Source organism: Poecilia mexicana, unplaced genomic scaffold (assembly GCF_051168715.1).
Source record: "Poecilia mexicana isolate PSO_F unplaced genomic scaffold, ASM5116871v1 scaffold_13, whole genome shotgun sequence".
Taxonomy (NCBI): domain Eukaryota; kingdom Metazoa; phylum Chordata; class Actinopteri; order Cyprinodontiformes; family Poeciliidae; genus Poecilia; species Poecilia mexicana.
In genome coordinates this window covers 5,193,410-5,213,090 of record NW_028263382.1, presented here as the reverse complement: position 1 = coordinate 5,213,090, position 19,681 = coordinate 5,193,410, and the positions used below count along the sequence as shown (strand labels likewise).

At 41.6% G+C, this 19,681-nt stretch overlaps 1 protein-coding gene across 1 annotated transcript; it reads left to right on the top strand.

The window, feature by feature from the left end:
- The first annotated feature begins 1,976 nt into the window (after nt 1-1,976).
- On the top strand, nt 1,977-18,687 carry LOC106905675 (P2Y purinoceptor 14-like). The gene is made up of 4 exons (XM_014970621.2): nt 1,977-2,506; nt 8,522-8,683; nt 8,755-9,014; nt 15,839-18,687. Exons 2-4 carry the CDS (start codon nt 8,543-8,545, stop codon nt 16,551-16,553), a joined length of 1,116 nt encoding a protein of 371 aa, XP_014826107.1. The 5' UTR covers nt 1,977-2,506; nt 8,522-8,542; the 3' UTR covers nt 16,554-18,687.
- The last annotated feature ends 994 nt before the right edge of the window (nt 18,688-19,681 follow it).

Sequence of the window (19,681 nt, the reverse complement as noted above, 5' to 3'; positions counted from 1 at the left end):
TTCTCCTTTTTTAAGATCTTTGAATATCAGGTGAGAATCCAACAGATTTCACTTATTTCTGCTTAAATAATCAATCCAATTGAATCACTTAATGTCCTTGACAGGAAGTCAGTTTTGCTCCCAATAACTGCAACATAAAACACACAGGACTGATTTTGATGAGAACTGAAGGTGTTGGGGATAAAAATCTTTTCTGCATTAAACCGGCTCCAGTCAAACACATTTACTGTTTCATAAGATTCTGTTTATTGGCTCTGATTAATTTTAAAGTTATTTTAATTTTTTACCAGATATGAAGTAAAAATCACGTAAAGTTTTGTTCTGTTTGTCAAGTTTAGATTGTAATGAAAATGAATCTCAGAGAATAAAGTCGGGGCGGTCCGGCTGGTTCATTCAGCTGGTTGGACTCCTGATCTGGACCAGAACTGTTGGTTTTTTCAGCAGGAGCCAAACAGCTGCTCCTCCTCCTGCGGTTTATCTAATCTTGATGTTTTTCCCTCTTCAGGGAGAATCCCTGCAGACTTCCTGGTAGCAGGAATGCTGCCTCACAAACCGGCTCCTCAGATCGGACCGATAAGAAAAGAAAATAAACCTCAACCGGTTTTCTGAGAAACAATCCGTTAAAAATGTTGGGAGAGAGCTACTTTAAGCTAAACTGGTGGCACTGCTGGGTTGTGGGTTAAAATCCCAGCCTCTTTCTGCATGAAGTCTGCATGTGACTGTTGGTTGCTTCGGTAACTGCCGGTCACCTTCATCCCTCTGCTGCCCTCTAGTGGCTGCTCCAGTTCTACACCCATTTTTATTGATGTAAATCATCTCCACAGAACCTCCAGTGCCTGGACCCCTGCAGGGTCATCAGAACCTCACACAGAACCAACCAAGAACCGCAGGGTTCCCACAGTCCGATCAGCAGTTTGGGTCCAGGTAGAGAGAAAACGGCGGCAGAATATCCCGGTTTATTAAAACGTCAGATTGTGTATTTTATCAACTTTCTGGCTGTAAACTTAAAGTTTCTGAGTAAAATGGGTCAAAGTGTGACCTGAAGCAACACAGAACCAGAGTTTGGATCAACCAGCTCAAAGATGGCTTCAGGATCGGGTCCAGTTCACATCTGGCCTCAGATTTAACCAGAACACCCAGAAGTCATGGCGACACCCTAACCCAGGCTTTTCCTGTCAGGATTCATCAGAGAATCAATGCATCAGGTTCAGTTTATTATCAAAGTTAGCATGTAGCGACAGTGGAGGGGAACAACTCCCCTTTAACAGGAAGAAACCTCCAGCAGGACCAGAACCGGGGTCAGATGAGCCATCAGTTTGTTTCTAACAGTCGAGTCTGGAGTAACAGACGCCTGAATGTTTCTGCTCAGGTGTTGATTATTTCAAAATAATCACTCTGGTTTTGATTTAAGGTGAGTTAAATCTTCTGTGATGGCCACCAAAGGGTTACATTCATTCCTCTGTGTGTTTTGCCATTAGTCGTGTTTCCATCAGCATTTTTATGCAGTTTGATAAATGGTGTCGGAAACGGAAAAATTAGAAATAACTTTCTAGTTTCACAAAAAGGTTTTTCGGTCACTTGAGGCACTTCTTGGCTTTTCCAAAAAAAAAAAAAAAGAAAGTGAAAAAACATGGAAAGACATAATGTATCTGTGCCTTACCAGAGGCACCAAACTGAGAATGTTCCCCATCCAAACGTCGAGCTCAGAGAGTTTCTGCGATGTGGGGTCCACCTGCTTAGCCTGGCTGATTCGCTTCACACTAGTAGATGGAAATACGCTGAATTCAAATTTTCTTTCTTTTTTGAAAGTTTGCTAAAATTCCACATAACAATTTGATGGAAGCAAAGCTACTGTCAGCCAGCAGATCAGCAGATGAGATGGATAGTGATGGATACCCGGTAGTGAGTTAGAATCGCTCCAGACAGCAGCAGGAAGTGAAAACGACGAGCCCAGCGGGACTCCACCTGAAGGACGAACACTAAACTCATCCTGACCAGAGATCTGATCTGCTGATGTTCTGGATAGAAATGATGGGAACGTTTTACTTCAGGTGGTTTGCATAAGACTGACATGACTCATCGACCTGGAGTCTTTCTGCATGTTTGGCTCATGAAGAGTCATCCAGTCTCATGCAGACCTTCAAATGAAGCCTTACTGAAGCGGTTCGTCTCAAGCTGGAGGAAACCCCAGAGAATCAGACGCCTCCAGCTGCAGCTCCTCGTTTCCCTGATAAGCAGCGTTTCCTTCAGCAGAACAACACAGGCCTCATTATCAGCTTCTTCCTCCTGCAGCCTGTAAACCAGTTTTCTCTGGAAAACAGCAGACCAGGAAAACTGAGTTTTTTTTTTGCTTTGCAAATGAGCAGCAGTGCAGACAAGTTTCTGTTTTTCTCTTCCTCCTCCCCCCGGCAGCAGCGAGGAGGGCAACGCTGCGATCGCAGCGCAGCTCACAGAGGGAGGAAGTCAGAGCAGTAATCTGCAGGTTCAGGCTGGCAGACGCACACAGGTGAGTCCAGCAGGTAAATCTGCTCATGTCCAGCTTTAACTCTGCTGCTGATCTGGCTCTGTGGATGGCTGGAGTTCATCAGGTCACGCTTCATGTTTAGATCTGCTTCAGATCCATCATTACTCAGTTTACTGAACATTGGAGGAGCTGCGGCGGTTTCACACCTGGAAGCAGGCTGGGAAGCAGCTGCTTCCTTCGGTTCAGGTTTTCTCTCTGATGTGGTTCAGCGGTTTCTGCAACAGCTTCTTGGTGTGGAGAGACGAAATCTGCAGATTGGCTGTAAATGAGAACACGTTTCTCAGACGCGCAGGTGAAGGATCTCAGGTGTTCTGCCTCCCAGAGGGATAAATATCCGTCAGACGGACAGAATATTAGAGGTTTTAAGAATTTATAGGTTGATATTTTGATGAGTCTATCTTCAAAGCAGACAATAGAGAAGTGGGAGCAGCTTTCTATCCGAATCACGAGGTTCTGTTCTGCTTTCTACGCTCTCGTTTTTTCCATTTCTCTGCATGTTTTAAAGCTGATCTGTGTTTTTAGTTTAATTCTGATTCGTCTCCATGTGGACTGATTCCTGGACTCAGGAGGTTTTACCACAAATTTATAGAAAAGATTATTCTGTTTGGTATTAAATCTGATTTTAACCGTTCCTGTTTTGGGTTCGTTTGGGTCACAATAATTATTTCAGGATTTAAATCTTTCTATTAAAAAGATTTAATCAAATTCTCTAAAATAAAAAAATGTCCGTCTCATTTTTCTGCCATTTGCCAAACAGAAATAATTTAATGTTTACGGACCTGAAGCAGGAAAAGTTCAGTCTGAAAAAAAAGTTTGGATCTTTTAATGTTTCCAATATAAATAACAAATAATCCAGTTTGACGTTTTACAGATTAGGTTAGAGATCCTTAAGTTCAGTCCAGATTCATTCAATCTGTGCAGTATGACTTTTGCAGCAGACATTAAATATAAGTTAAATTTAAATATTCCTGATTTCTGCCAAAACAGATCATGCATCAATATGAGGAATCAAACATGTTCAATCAATCAATCAAATTTTATTTGTATAGCACATTTCAGGAGCAGGGCATTTCAAAGAGCTTCACATAATTAAAGAAAAAAAATAAAAACAGCATGTGGCATTGAATAAACAGTAAGAAAGAGAAAGAGATTTTGAAAAATCCCCGTCGCCTGAGAGGACAGAATTTACAGAGTTTTAGTTAAAACGCCATTTAAAAGAAATGAATAAATAGATAAAAGTAAAGATAAAAACATTAAAAACATCAAACCCACTCTAACCCTAATTTAGCCATAAGCAGCTCTAAACAGGTTTAAAGTTGAGATTTAAAGGCTCTCAGTGTTTCAGCTGTTTTACAGTTTTCTGGAAGTTTGTTTCAGATTTGTGGTGCATAGAAACTGAATGCTGCTTCTCCTCATTTGGTTCTGGTTCTGGATGCAGAGCAGAACCAGAACCAGAAGATCTGAGGGGTCTAGATGTTGGTACAGCAATAACAGATCTTTAATGTGTTGTGGTGCTAAACCGTTCAGTGGTTTATAAACTAACAGTATTTTAAAGTGTAGGGACCTTAAAACTGGTGTTATGTCTCCATCTTCCTGGTTTTAGTCAGAGCAGCAGCAGCAGCTTCTGGATCAGCTGCAGCTGGAGGATTGGTTTACCATGCACAGGGAGAACATGCAGACTCCATGCAGAAAGACCCGGGGCCGGGAATCGAACAACAGCTCTACCAGCTGCACCACTGTCCAGGATATAATTTGTGCAGCAAATTTATTTATAAAACCCATTTCAGCAACAGGGTGTAAAAAGAGCTTTACATGATGAAAAGGAAACAACTGGCAAAACGTCACATTACAGAAAAGGAAAGATGAAAAGTTTGAACCCAAACTAAAATTTATGTTATAGCATAAAAACTGACACTAGTCCTCCGAAGGCCGACTTTGGAACCATCTTTATGTGGTTCTGAAAGTTTGGGTTAGAGGTCGCAGGTCAGCCTGATCTCTGGTTTCCAGCTGGAAGAACTGAAGATCTAGATCTACAACTCTAGATTGTTCCTCTCGAGTTAAAACGTCGGTTTCTGTTCAGCGGGAAGGTTTGCCTCATCGATCTGCTCTCAGCATCTGATCACGTTTTCACATCACTTTCCTGAACCTTGAAATTGAGACTAAATTTTAGAGGCAGCTCTGAATTAGATGCATTCATTCTGCGGCGTCTCTGCCTGGTGTTAATGTCGCTGCAGCCAGAACAGGACGGCTCTAGCAGGGAGCCCTGAGGGACTCCACTGCGCCCTGCAGATTTAGCTGCCCTGACACCATCTTAGTTTGTTAGTTTGTTTTTTACATGGCATCAATCCGCCCACTTCCAGTGAGACATCAGAATGACTCAATTTGACTAATCAAATCCTGCGGTCTACAGCTTCAAAGGCTATTTTCATGTCAGCAAATGAGTTCCTACTCATTTCTTTGAAGTTTAATTTGTTTTCCTTGAACTGCTGTGATAATTAACTGATCAGAGCAGGAACCAAACTGCATAAGATGGAAATAAAAAAGATCTTTGTTCACAGTTTGGTTCTCCGCTGTTCTGGAGACGACCACCAGCAGTTAGCATGCTGTTAGCGCAACGGTGTGCTTGCCCTTTAAATATGGGACTGAACAGGAGTCTGTCAGTCAGATACCAACTTCAGTATCATGAACATTCACACGTTCATCCATTGCCAACTTCTCATTGGATGAAGGTTCAAAACATGAGAAAAAACTGATGGCTAATGTTTTTGTTTGAGAACGCATGCCGCCCCCTGATGGAATGACGCCCTGGGCTGTGAGTCAATCTGCCACGGTAAAAAGCAGTCTGCATGGGATGCAGGGCCATTTGTGAAGGGATTAGTTTGTCAGGCTAACCGCCGCCACCCGCCCTCTGTTTACTTCTTGATATCATGGAAACAGGAGCAGAGCATTTATCTGTTAAAATCCACCAAATCAAGAGAAAATTGAAATTCAGACTCTTAGCTTCTGCTGCTGCAGTCATTAGCTGGAGTCTCATCAGTGTCGGGTGTTTGGTAGAAGCAGCATTACCACGTCCTTATCCAGTAATCCATGAACTAAATAAAATAAAGAACGGGGAGCAATTTGTGATGTTACACAGTCAGAGATTAGCAGCAATAATCTGGGTTATTTAAGTTTAAAATTAAATATTTGGTTAGCGAGCTAAATATTTAGCTCAAAGCTAAACACTTTTACCAAATATCACTACAACATAAATCTTGTTTCTCATGAGGTTTGGGCTCAACATTAACTAAGCAGATGAAAGCAGAAGTCGATTTGTAAGAGGAAGTACACTTCTGAAATTTACCTCAACCAGCCAGGGTGGCCTAATCTGGAATATTTTCTTGAAGTTTAAGTAACATTTCACAGCCGCAGTTTCAGTTTTACTGAATGAATATGAGAGAAATTATTCTATCATAATCCAAGAGCACACACTTTCATTTTGAAAGCAGGACTTCATGTCTTTCTTACCAAAACTTCTCCTCACGCTCACAGAGCAAGTGGCTCTGTCTGCACTGACAGAGTTCTTGTTCCCGGAGTGTTGGTGGTTAAACCCCTGGAGGAGCTTTAGCCTCTCCTCGATGTCACACATTACGCTGGTTTTATATTATTATTATTTTTCTGGTTACAGATGCACCAACCCACACCAAATGCTTTGTCCACGTAGCCAGAGTTGATGCGTGCGGCCGAGCAGAGATCTGAAACTCTCGTCCCATAAACTCCAGCAACCAAAACAGTTTCTGAGATTCTTATTAAAACTCAGCAGACATGAAATGTCAGAGCTGCTAAAGCCACATTAGCAGCATTGAATTAAATCTCCTGTTTGTTGCTCATCTCTGCTCAGTGCAGCAGATTTACCTCATCCTGCAGGGCCGGTCCAAGGCTGATGAGGCCTGGGGCAGAATCTGACTGAGGGGCCCCTGTAGCTACAACATCAGCAGCTCTAACAGCTTCTGTGTTACATTTAATCTGGGAGAGGAGGAGGAGTTTAACTGGCCAACCTAAAAACAATCAGCTATAATCCAGTTTATTCATTTGTATCTGTGAACAAACAGCTCAAACTCAAAGATTAAACTCGCAGCATCAGATTGTTGCTATGGCAACAAAACAATTAGCTATGAATATTGTTCTTTGAAGTTTTACAAAGTAAACCTACCAGCTCCTTAAAATCTTACATTTAAATGTTAAACAGTTTAAAATCTTTTAATTTAAGCTGAAAGCATTAAACCAAATTCAGCAGCATTGATCATCTCAATAAATAAATGTTACATTTATGAATCTGTGTTAGAATATCAGCATTTATGGCCCCTGAAGCCCTGGGGGCCCGATGGAGCTGCTGACTTAATTTGGATTAAACAGAAGTGCAAATAATTGATATTCATTTTAATTTTGATTTGATGTTTTTAAGACTAGCTGTGGGTTTGTGTGGCTTTTCACTGGTGATGTTTTCCTGTAACTTATAATAACCCAGTAATATTTTTACATTTCCTGCCAACTTAACATCTTTTACTACAAAACCACGGTGGACTGTTAGGCCGGCAGGGTTGCTGGGGGAAACCTTTCACACCTATGATAATAAAAATGTCTGTGCTGAACTGGTTTGTAAAGTTCCTGCCTGCCACCAGATGAAGGCCGAGCTGTGAAGCCAAACATGAATAACTTTACCACAAACAACTTGTTGCTCCCAGTTGTTTTTTTCCATGCATGCTGCCACATAAGCAGATATTTCCTTCAACATTTTAATAAACTGAGCAGAAATCTGCCTCAGCATGTGAGCAGCGCGTTCTCATGACTGTTAATGTTTCTATCAACAGTCTGCCTGTTTGTGGCTGACTGCAGATGTTTGATGTTTCGATAAGCTGCTTCTCACTTTCGGAGGGCAGAGATGGTGATTAATGTTCAGAACCTGACCTCAGTCTGGCCCACAATGTTTCAGGTTGAAAATAAAATACGACATACTTTCCATGTGAACCAACGTCTCTGAGATGAAAGGCCACTGACGCAAAAGATAAAACCTCTGATGAGAGGGGTTCCCGTAAATACTGGAGTAGATTCTTGACGTATTTAATCAGATGTGATGATAAACACAATCTGAAATTCACTATTTAACTTTATTATGTTAAATTATGAACAAAGATAACCTAAATTAACAAAGGTAATCGGAGTTCAGCTAAAGTAAGCTAAAACTAAGATAGGAGATGCTAATAATAGGTACGATCTGTTAAACCAAGCTAAGGTAGGCTAATAGTCATTAATTTAAGTCCATTTAACTTAGATGTGCTAACCTAAGTTATAATACACCAAGCTAAGCTTTAAAAAGCTAAGAACAATTAAACTAACTAAACTAAAGTCTTGGAAAAGGTTAAGAACAGTTAAATCAAAGGAAATCAGGCGAAACATAATTAATTTAAGTCATGTTAAATATGCTAAGCTAAGTGATGGCTATGAGCTGAGGTTGGCTAAAATAAACCAACAGAGATCATGTGTTCAGGTAAACTGAGACAAAATATGAGCTAAAGCTTTTTTCATCAAGCAAAGCTGAGAGACGAGGTGTAATTCTCAAGAGTGAAGAATTAAATTAATTTTAATATAGATTAAGCAAAGCAAAGGCGATCTAAGATAAATAAGGGAAGGCTGAGGAAAAGGTAACAAAGCTAAGATGAAATAAGGTAAACATAAGCTAGCTACCTGAAACTAAACATAGCAAAGACAAGCTAATATGAGCTAAAAATAAGTCAAGTTTAGCTAGCACATGGAAATTTAAGCTGAATTAAATTAGAGCACGCCGACAATGAAACTGATGACTAAACCACACTGAGCTAAAAACGGTAGCCTGAAATAAGGTTAGCTAAATCAGCTACATGAAACCACGGAACCAGAATAATGTGAGCTACAGCATGCTGAGCTTTTAATCACCTTGTTGGAGCTAAAAGCATTTATTCTACCTTCACTTTATTTCAGAACAGCTGCCGTCGTCTGAAAATGAGTCACTTTAAAGGAGCCGGTCCAGACTCGCCGTCCGTCCTCCCAGAGACGACGAATAACAGCAACTCCACCGAATGTGAACCCGTTCACAAATCGGCCAACACCTTCTTCATGGTGATCTACAGTCTTATTTTTCTGGTGAGTGTTTGGTTGGAGCTTCATGGCTCGCTGTCGACGCTGCAGTGTGACTCGGTTCCTGTCGTCCTCAGGTGGGTTTGGTCCTGAACGGATTCACGCTGCGGGTTTATTTCTGCGTGTCGCAGCGCCAGGCGTCCAGCAGCGTCACCGTCTTCCTGAAGAACCTGGCGGCCTCCGACTTCCTCATCAGCCTCTGCCTCCCGCTGCGCATCATGAACTTCTCCACCAACTCCACCCTCATCCGACAGGTCTACTGCAACTTCGGCGCCTCCGCCTTTTACCTCAACATGTACGCCAGCATCCTGTTCATGGGCTACATCGCCGCCAACAGGTAGGCCTGAGCTATTGCACAGCATCGACCAGAAACGACCAACTGAAAGCATCTCAGATTATTTTCAGGTCATTCCAACATATTACAAGAAGAAAGCAACCCCAAAATTCATTCATTCATTGATTCATTCATTTGCATATTATCTGCCAAAGATACACAGAAACAGAATGAAACACTATTTATGTCCTGGATCCTCTGCATAGAGATGATGTAAAGATATAAAAACTGTGACGTGCTTTGGCTGACAGATGACAAATTATACATTCTAGAAATGCAGAAATAGATTTAAAACCAGAACATAGCTTCACATCCGTCTGTAGGGCTGATAGCCCTACAGACGGATTAAGCGATTACAGCTTAATCCAGGACCGAACAAATCCGCTGATGCCTGTTTTACATTCAGGAACATATCGGACAGCAGTTTGGTCATTTATTTATTGTTCATAGAAATTAAACAAAACAAAACAAAAAATCAGGGCCCTGTCAATTACAAAATTAATCATATTGTATTTTCGAAGATTGTTTTTAGCAGTAAAAATTTAATGTTACCCCTCCCAGATCAACAAACGCCTCCATATTTGCCCTGAACCCCCTGGATCTGCGTTAAATGGTTCGTTCCTGCTTGGAGCTTCACCGTGACGCTGTTCAGCTGCAGTCAGTGGAAAACAGGAACGACTGTGGCAGCTACTATGCTGCTAAGAAAAGTTATTAAGTCAGGTTTTCAAAAAAGAAAAAGAAAAAAAATAGAGGGAGAGGGAGAAAAAGGCGAGAGTGTGAATTTATAACCCAGTTTTTCTCCGAGAGGTGAGTAGACTGTGGGAGATTATCAACCATTTAGCATAATTAGCTTAGCTACAGACTGCTGATTACCTCCATTTCATTAGCATTTAATGAATTAAGGAAAAAAAATACCAACATATTCATATATTTAACTTGTCCCTTGTACCTTTAACCACTTAACAACAGAAGAGTCAGTCAGCAGCAGCTCTAACCCACGTCCCTCCTGACCTGTTCTCTCCTGAGTGAAATTAAAGCTGCAGTATGTAACTTTTATAAAAATATATTTTTTCCACATATTTTTTAAAACTGTCATTATGTTGTGACAGTTTGGTATGAGAGGTAATCTGTGAAAATCTGTTTCCTCTGCCTTCTCCCAGTGCTTGAAACAACCAGTCAGTGGCAGGAGAATTTTAGTGCTGTCAATCACAATCTCATGTGGTGCTGCTCATCCTTCCTCACCCTCGATTTGTGCCGTGCTGCAGCTAGCATAGCACGGAGCTATGCAGATTCAAACTGTGAATGCTCAGTTTAGTTAGCATAGCTACCAATGATGGCAGATAAACAGTTTCTTGTAATAAGTTGTTTCTCCCCCATTAGCACATTTAGCAGTGAGTGAATGAGGATGATTGGCAGCGCTAAGACCCTCCTCCTGGTTCTGATTGGTTGTTTTGGTCAGAACGGTTCATTACTTTAGCCAGTAATAGTAATTCAGGAAGCAGATGGAGGAGATTGATTGTTTTCACAGATTATCTGTCTCATAACAAACTGCTACAACATGGTGACAGCTTTAACAAATATGGAGAAAACATATTTTTATTAAAGTTATGTACTGCAGCTTGAATAAAATGCAACTACATAACATTTTGAGAAGTCTGGATTGTTTTATGTGTATTTTGCACGTTGCTTTTGATGGTTGCTTGTTGGTAGAGACATTTCAGTATCTAAAACTAATAGAAAAATGTAAACAACCTACTTGCAGACTGGATGTGGATTGAATTTTACTCTTGCAATTAAAATTCATGACCAGAAAATATTGTACTAGTTATCAGTATTGAACCAAAGAGAGCAAGGCAGATGCAGGCCTTTAAAATTGTGACGCTTTTTATGGGTCAAATAGACTCAAGAAATTGTAACAGCAGCTGGTCAGGGGGGCCCAATGGAAGCTTTTGTCAGGGGGCCAAAGATTCCTGGCAGAGCCCCTGGGTCGGATTATTGCTATCTGAATAAATCATGCAGTAAGAGGTGAAACCAGTTTCAGTTTCAGTGTCAATAGGGGTTAAAGTGTCTGCAAAGCATAAGCTGGTGTCATTTTGGGATGTTTGAGTGGCAGTTTGTAGCAGAGCTGCAGTCTGTCTGCGTTAGCTCTGGAGCTGAAGGAGCAGAAAAGGTTTTGATGGATCCAAACTCAGATACCTAACGGCATGCTGCGGCTTTAAATGCAAACAAATTAACATTCAGCAATTCAATCCAGAGGTCTTGTCTTGTTGTTCACTAAAGTTCTTTCTTCTGGTTCTCTTGGAAAATCCTGAGGCTTCATATTTGTTAAATCAATTACTGACTTGGTGAAATGCCTTTCTGCTTTTCTGGTTCCATAAAAACGACTCTAAGCAAATCTAATCAGAGGAATGAGCAGGTTGTTCGTTAGTCCAGCCCACTGTCCCTTTAAATGAGACGCCATTTAAAGGGAAGTTGACAGATTTCCAATGACAGAAGATTTTCTGCCCAAAATAAAATAATCAATAAAACACAAATATCTTTACGTTTTATGGTTCAAACACTGAAAAATATTTTGATTTTGTCCTTTCAAAGCAGGATTTAACTGGATAATAGTAAGCGTTTGCTATTTATCAACAACAATACGAATAATTCAACAATGAAATATGGAAGCAGGTTATAAATGGGACTGGGCCGATTTATAAGGTACCAACATTATTTCTGGCTGGGACCAATAAAACAACCGGAGGCTCATCCGTCTGTCTGCAGACAGGCTGACATGTCCAAGCTAGCCCAGCATGAATAAAACAAGATGGACGCTCAACACGAGGACCTGCAGTGAAAACAGCATGAAGTCCTCCAGTCACCATCTGCTGAATTTAGATTGTTCCTGTTGACAACTTCGTACCAACTTTTATTTCTACTGTGTTGATGATCGTTGGTGTCACTTCTCCCTCAGTGTCCCTCTGTCCAACCACAGTCCTCCTGTCTTCCACCTACCCACCCACCAGCGTTTAGTAATCAAGTCCCCAGTTTCTGGCTGTCTTCTCCTCCTTCAGTCCAGTCGACCCGGTTCTACTGGAACCAGAACTCCATCATCTGCTCCACCTCCAGCTGCTGTGGCTCTGAGTCAAACCAACCTGTTCCCCTCCTGGCCTGTGGGGGCGCTGCACCAAGAACCACTGAAGGAAACGACACAAAACCTCTGAAGACACTGAGAGCAACTTCCTTCTTCACCAGATGGAAACAAGATGGAGGATTTTAGTGTTGGAGGATTTCTCTTTAGGCTAAAGACCAGGAGCCATTTCTGCTGACCAACATCCACACAGAAAACAATCCAAAGGAAAACTTGTTACTATAAACAGATTCACAGCAGTTCAAAAGATGATCATTACCTCGTCACGACGTGTTTCTGCCTTTGCGTCCTCGTTAGCTTACATGGTGATTTGAGGAAATCGGGAGGATTCCCTGCTGGCCTCTTCGTTCACGGACTGAGGGAAATGATGAAGATGGAAGATGTATCTTAGCAGAGTTTTTTTCTCTAATTCAATCTGTCCCTTTAAGACCAGCAGTTCATTTGACAAAGAGCAGCTCTGAAAGCTCACAGTTGGTTGAGTTCACTGCAGAAACGGACGTCTGCTGTAGGCGCAGAGGCAACCAGGTGGGGCTGAAGGAGCCAGGTTACAGAAAGGAAAAGCATCTGTGGAGGATGCTGTCAAACCTGAAAAGCTCCCTGTCTCTTCTGTCTGACAGACGGAGGATATAAGTGATAATGGGTGATATAACATTTGATCTAATTGATAATTTAGGAAAAATTAAGCTGCTGCACTTTGAATAAAATTCTGTTTCTGTTCTCTACTAATCTGGAACAAACATCCAGAAAACTGCAAAACTGTTGAAACACTGAGGTCCTTTAAACCAAGTTACATTGGAGCTACTGTAGATAATAACTGCAGCATTGATTATTATGGTCTGGATTATAACGTTTCATGATCTGTCTTCACAACAGCAATGTGATGGCCTGTTGGATCAGCGTCAGGCTGAAAATATGTTTTAGTACTTTTTAATGTTTAATTAAATCGTTGTTTACATAGTTTTACAGTGAAAAGTTTTATTTTACTCCAGAGTTTTTAAAAAATTATGTTTTATTTTTTATAAAGCTGTAGTGGGAGAAAGGGGCGGGACTTGGTCATCAAACTGCCTCATCTGATGTTCTCAGTCTTTGTCCTGAAGTTATGCAGAGGGGAATCCTGTGGTTTTAACCTCCCACTGAGCCGCTGTGTGTTTTGTGATGAGAGGAAAACAATGTGGGTCGTTTTACACGCTGAGTGTTTGTAACTAAAACATCTGGGGTCCAGGAAAATGTCGGCAGGTTGTTTGACATCCTTCTGACTCAGGTTGGGTGAAATATGAAAAAAATAATCTAAAAAAAATAAGTGTGGCTAAAATCTATCCGGTCAGCGGTTTGAGCTCAGACTGCGTCTTTATTGGTGATTAAGCTGCGAGATCAGTGAGGCAGGGATTTATTAGGGCTGAGCTACTGACACCAAGCCAAACGGGTTCAGCTGGGACATTTTCAGTTTCCTGTTTTCACAAATTCATTTTACGTCTGATTGTTGCCAGGGCAACAAGATCACTGCTATGTAAATAACAACAAGAAAATATGAAAACAGAGCCGGGACATGTCTGAGCCCGACGGCCGGTTGGACCCGTTTACTTCTTGTTTCTTGTGGGCGTGGCCTGCCTCCCTTCTCTACCGCTAACCGGAGCATCTTGTGCTAAATTTGCACATTTTTGCATGTATCTGTGTGGTCAGAGGCTCAGGTGCTCCAGATCAGAAACCAGGTATTTGTGTGAACTCGTTAACATGAGATTCACACTGAAAGTTGAGAACAGGTTTAAGGATGTGGTTTAGCGAACGCAGGCGAAGCTTCATGCTAACTTCCTGCAGTTTGCTGTTCAGCTCCAGAGCTGAAATGTTTTCTGGTCTGAAGACTCAGAGCTGTGGTATGAAATGGCTGCATGCGCTGAGCCCGGTTCTGTTCTGCTGGACCAGAACCCAGCAGAACCAGGTCCAGCTTCCTGTTTTTCCTCTCTGTTGTCATGTGCATGAGGGATTGCTGCTGCAAAGTCAACGACACAATGGGAGCGTCGGTCGGTGGCAGGCCAGCGGCTCCGGGCTCTGCTGGGCTTCCTATAGAAAACTATGAAACTAATTTGAATAACTGAGCCGGATAACAAGGACCAGTGGAAAGTGCTTTGAAGTGCTTCTAGTTTCCTGGAGGTTTTTCTTTTCCACTCGTTATCAGTCCAGCCCTGTTTTTGTTTAAACCATTCAGGAATATGAAGCCTCCTGATCGCGGTTTAGTCAAAACATAAAGAAGTTATTAAGATGCTTTGCTACCAGCACCTTCCTGAAAGGCGACTTGTTCACATTTTTAAATGTATCCATGAAAGCTGAGAGGTTAAACCTCTAACAGAAAAATACTGATGTCTGGAGCGTCGTTGGCTCAGACCCAGCTGTGAATCTGGCCTTTTCTGAACTCGAGTCCAAGCAGATGTAATAATCTATAAATATATATATATAAATATCTATGCACATTTTAATCTCTACAGCTTCTTTCAAACTCAGCCTGTGAAGTTACCGAGTTCGAGTTGTACGTCTGTGATAGACTTGGCTCTTGTTGCCTGTTTCGGATTGTATTTTATTTCTTTTCTTTCCTTTTTTATCTCCATCTTGAAACCATTTGACTTCCTGCTCCAACCTTTAGGGCCTGAGAGTTTCTTACATTCAGTCTGAAACGTTTCATCTGAACAATCTTCTCTGTTTTGAAGGTTTTGTCTTTTTCTGTCTCCATGAATGTTTTTTTGCTGGTTTGACTGAGTAAATCCTTAGATTGTGTGTTTGTGGCAGTTCTGACCAAAAACACAGAATCTCTGTGCTTGGCTCGGTCTGACAGTCTGGACTTGGAGAAGTGGTAAATGTACGGGTTGAGGCGGCTCAGGTTTCGGTTTTGAACCTTCAGTGACGACGTGATTAAACTTTGATGCTGTGCATCGCTTTCTATCCGTCCAGCCATCTGTCTTCTCCCACTCCTCACCTGAAACCAGGTGGTGGATCCTCCTTCAGCTGGTGTAAGGGTTTCCAAATGTCAGATATAATCTCCCAGCGTCTTATCGGGACGACGGCTCCAGGAACGAGTCCAGATCTGTGGTGGATCCCTGAACCTCTGGAGCTCCTTTAAACACATTTATTTTCCATTTTTCCTCTTTTAAATGGTCTGACACCAACAATGTCAGAAGGTTCTGAGCTTCAACATGAAACTTTCTCTACTCTACTGCCCTCTAGTGGAATTACAACACAAATATAATTCATTTGCTCCAAACTTAAGAAGAACCTTAAAAATGGATTTTAATATAAATGACTGTTTATTTGTTTAGTTCTTTTGTCACTGATGTAATTCTTAGGCCAGTTTTTATCTCTTATCTTTTTCCTGTCTAATCTTAATGTTTCTTGCTGCTTCATGTGCCAGTTTCATATAAAGGTTCTTTGAATAGTTTTCGTAGATAAAAGGTAGTTTAAACCAGAGTTTTTTAGGATAACTAACACAAACCAAACCTTTGAGTTTGAGTCGATCTCCAGAGCCACTGCTTTCCGTTTTGATTAAACTGTCAGCTGGTTTTTGTCTGAAACAGGAAGTCCTGGTCCCAAACAACCACAAAAACCCCAAACTTCACGTCCTGAACATGTCAGCCTAGTTTTTACCCAGCCGGCAGCTGGAATCAGTTCTACTGGGTTTTTTACTTTATGATGGCTCTTTTTCCTGCAGGTACATGAAGATCGTCCATCCTTTGGGAAATCACTTCATCCACAAGGCCCGAGCCGCTTACATCATCTCCATGTTGACGTGGGGTTTCCTCCTGACGATGACCAGCTCCTACGTGATCCTGTCCCTCCTCACCCAGAAGGATCAGGAGAATCTGCCCGGTATGGTCAGCTGTGACGTCCTGCACAGCGATCAGCTCAGCCTGCTCTACAAGGTCATCCACGCCTGCTCCGCCGCCATCTTTGTGGCCGTCCTCATCAGCCTCATCTGGTTCTACCACAGCACCTCCCGCAGGCTGGCGCAGGCGCAGAAGAATCAGTCGATTTCCAGCAACTCCAAGAAGCTCGCCAAGTCCCGGCGGAACATGCTGGTTCTGGTCACGGTCTTCTGCATCTGCTTTGTCCCCTACCACCTGATTCGCCTTCCCTACGCCTTCATGAAGAAGCTGGTCTGCTCCTGGGGAGGGTGGTTCTTCTACCTGAAGGAGCTGACCGTCCTGGTGTCGGTCCTCAACGTCTGCTTGGACCCTCTCATCTACTTCATCTTCTGCAAGGCGTTCCGGGCCCAGATGACCATGAGGCGGGTCTTCAACAACACGGACAGTCCGACGCAGCCGGACACCACCGACAGGCGCAGCAGCGACGGATGGATGAACTCCCTCAGGAACCTCAGGAAGTTGTCAGTCGTCTCACTGACCAAGCAAACCAGCGTCTTGTAGACTTCACACGCTCCTGAACCCATCTTTACCAAAATCCAAACTGGACGTTCAAGAAAACGCTGTAAATCCATCTTACAGGAGTTATTGAAGGAACCGAATCACCAACAGATCCTGAACCTGGCGCCAGTGGAGGGAAGTCGTTGATCTTCACCTTTAATAGTTTAACCTGAACATCCTCTTATGAACAGGAAGAACACAGAAGTGTTCTCAAACATCATTTAATCATCATATAACCTCATAAGCATCAAGGTCAACACATTTTTGGGACTTTATTCAGTTATTTGACTGAAATTGACAGTAGAGTCATGCTGACTGTTTAGTGTCGACCAATGACTTCCAAGGTTTTACGAGCGTCTCCCAGAATCTTTCTAAGGTTTCGGCTTTTTCACTCGTGCTTCAGGTGGTTCAGGTTCAAAGGAAGCGAGTCTGAAAGTCGGTCCATTCTGTGTTTCCATCACTGTTTCAGTTCTGCTCATTTTAAGTATCACAGCAAAAAAGGTGGTTGGACCAGCAAAACCCAAAATCCTTAATTTCCCAACATCATTGTTAAGCTCGCTTGAGGTGGTTTTGGTGTTAATGTGCTAGAGGGGAGATGGAAGCACATTTGCAGAATAAGGTCTAATTTTCCCATCCACTGGTCCGGTGTGCCTTACCAGAAACACAAAACTCAGGAATATTTCAAAGTCCAAGCCTCCAGCTTGTAGGGGAAGACTCTTCATTTATCTGAGATGTGTGGTCCATGTTAGCTAGCAACCTCTACTTCCTGTTTATCACGGCCATGCGTAGCGTCTGATAAAATCACTCTGTGTAGTCTGATTAATTCACTCCAAACCAGACGCTGGAGACGCTTATCTCACATTTTTCTTTTCTTTTTTACAACATTTTAAATGTTTGCTTAAAATTTGCATCACAGCTGGATGGAGATACGGTACCGTTAGCACCGTTAGCACCGTTAGCCGCTTAGATAGCAGCTGTGATGAGGCCAAGGTGATACTCTCACTGACCGTCCCTGATCAAAGCTTCAACAATGTGAATGTCACATGCAGGCTAGTTAGCTTAGCTTCAGGTTGATGTGAATTATGTGCAGAAACACAATAGCTGAGCCAAAGAGAAAAGCTGTTGATTTACCGGTCCGTCTACGTTTTGACCCTCAGTGACGGTCATGAAACCTGGATCCTGACCGGAGGGACTAGTTGACATGGACGTGTGCCTGGGAATCTGGTGGTGGAGCCGCTGCTTCTCCACTAAAATAACAGTTTCTAATAACAAGCTAATCATCTGCATGGCCGGTTTCATCAAACGTCTCTTTGGGAATCACTTTGTAACAGTCGAAGCTCATCGTTTATCTGAGGCTCTGCTGAGAAAAGGAACCAGCCGGTTCTTTTCCAGGTCTCTGGTTTGTCCATGAAGATCTGTGGCTTCAACAAAAACTGCTTTTCTGATGAAAGTCCTGAACTGAGAAGAAGCTCCAGTTTAAAGGTAAATGGACTGAACTTATATTGTGCTTTTCCAGTTATTTTGACCACTCAAAGCACTTTTACCCGAGAGTCTCATTCACCCATTTGCACTCAGAAACACATTCACACACCGATATGCAGATTGGTAGGCAGTTTGGGGTTAAGCGCCCAGGGCCCATCGACGTGTGGCGGGACGACTCCTCCCTCAGAGCCACAGTCGTGGATGTAACAGCTCAACACTCCTCATCTCTTTAATAATCTCCCAATAATCTAATAATCCCATTTTCCAGAGGTTTAGTTGCACTGGTCCCTTTAAATGTAGAGTTTGTGATAATGAGTCAAAGTTCACGTCTGATTGGTCGACTAAACAGGAGTGAATGTAGCGCTGGGAAAAAGTATTTATGTCCTTATTGTTTTCTTCTGCTCTTGCATTAAGTAAATGTCAGATTATTGTTAATCTCAAATGAAGATAATCTGAGAAAACATTTTTTTAAAACTATGATTTCTGTAATCAAGAGGGTTAATTTCTGGAAATATTCATATCTGTGTGCATTATGTTATATTTTTCTATATTCAGTCTATCAGGAATTCTTTGATGGGATTTAATTCAAATGTCTTTACAACGTTTTTGTGTTTTCATCATTTTGATTGTTAATAAAAACTTTCTGGAAGACGAAGTTCATTCATTCATTATTTCAGTTCAGAATGAAGGTCATAAAATGAGATGCAGCTGGAGAACCAAACAGTTTATCACAGCAGAAAATCCAAAATAATTAGAGAATGACACTCTATAAAGAAAGTAGTTGAACCAACTTAACTGAATTGCTTCTATAAGTAAAGCAATTCAATTAAGTTTATCCAACTTAATTTATTAAGTTTAACCAATTCAATGTATTATAATCATCCAACTCAATTTAATTTATTTTTAACAAATTTATTAAGTATGTTTAAGATGACAGATGTAAGTCAGTCTTACTCAAATCATTTAGTTTCCTTCAAAAATGGTAAATAAACTTACGCAGCACTTTCCCAGTCATTTTGACACTGAAAGCACTTTACGCTGGAGTCGATTTATTTAATGTGCAGATCTGTAGGTGAAGAGCCCAGGGGCACATCAACATGTGGCAGAGGAGGAAGCTGGAATCGAACCTACAACCTTCTGAGACGACGACGCTTCCCACAGCGCCACGGTGGCTCACCAGGGAACGTGTCCCTGGTGAGCCTGAGTCATGGTGTCAGACGAGGGACAGACATGGTATCGAACTTAATTATTTCAAGTAAAGTCAAAGTAAAAAGGTCATTTAAGGAAAAGGTTTGTGTATTTAGATGACACTGTAAAAAGAGTATTAAAATGTAGTTTGGAGCTACTTAAAAGTTTGAGTTGACTTTCTGTAGAATTAAGTCAAAGAGATTTTAAATGTTTATCAGAAGAAAATAAGGGATTTCAGTAAGAATGACTTAAATTTGTCATGTTAAACCCCCTTATGAATTAAGTTATAAAAACTTATCAAATTGAGTTGGAAGAACTTAATGAACTGAGTTGGATGATCATAATAAATTGAGTTGGTCAGACTTAGGATACAAAACTGGCGTTGAACTCAATTGTTTTAAGTCAAAGTGAAAAGTTCCTTTAGGTTAAAGATTTGTAAGTTTTGAGTTAAATGAACACAA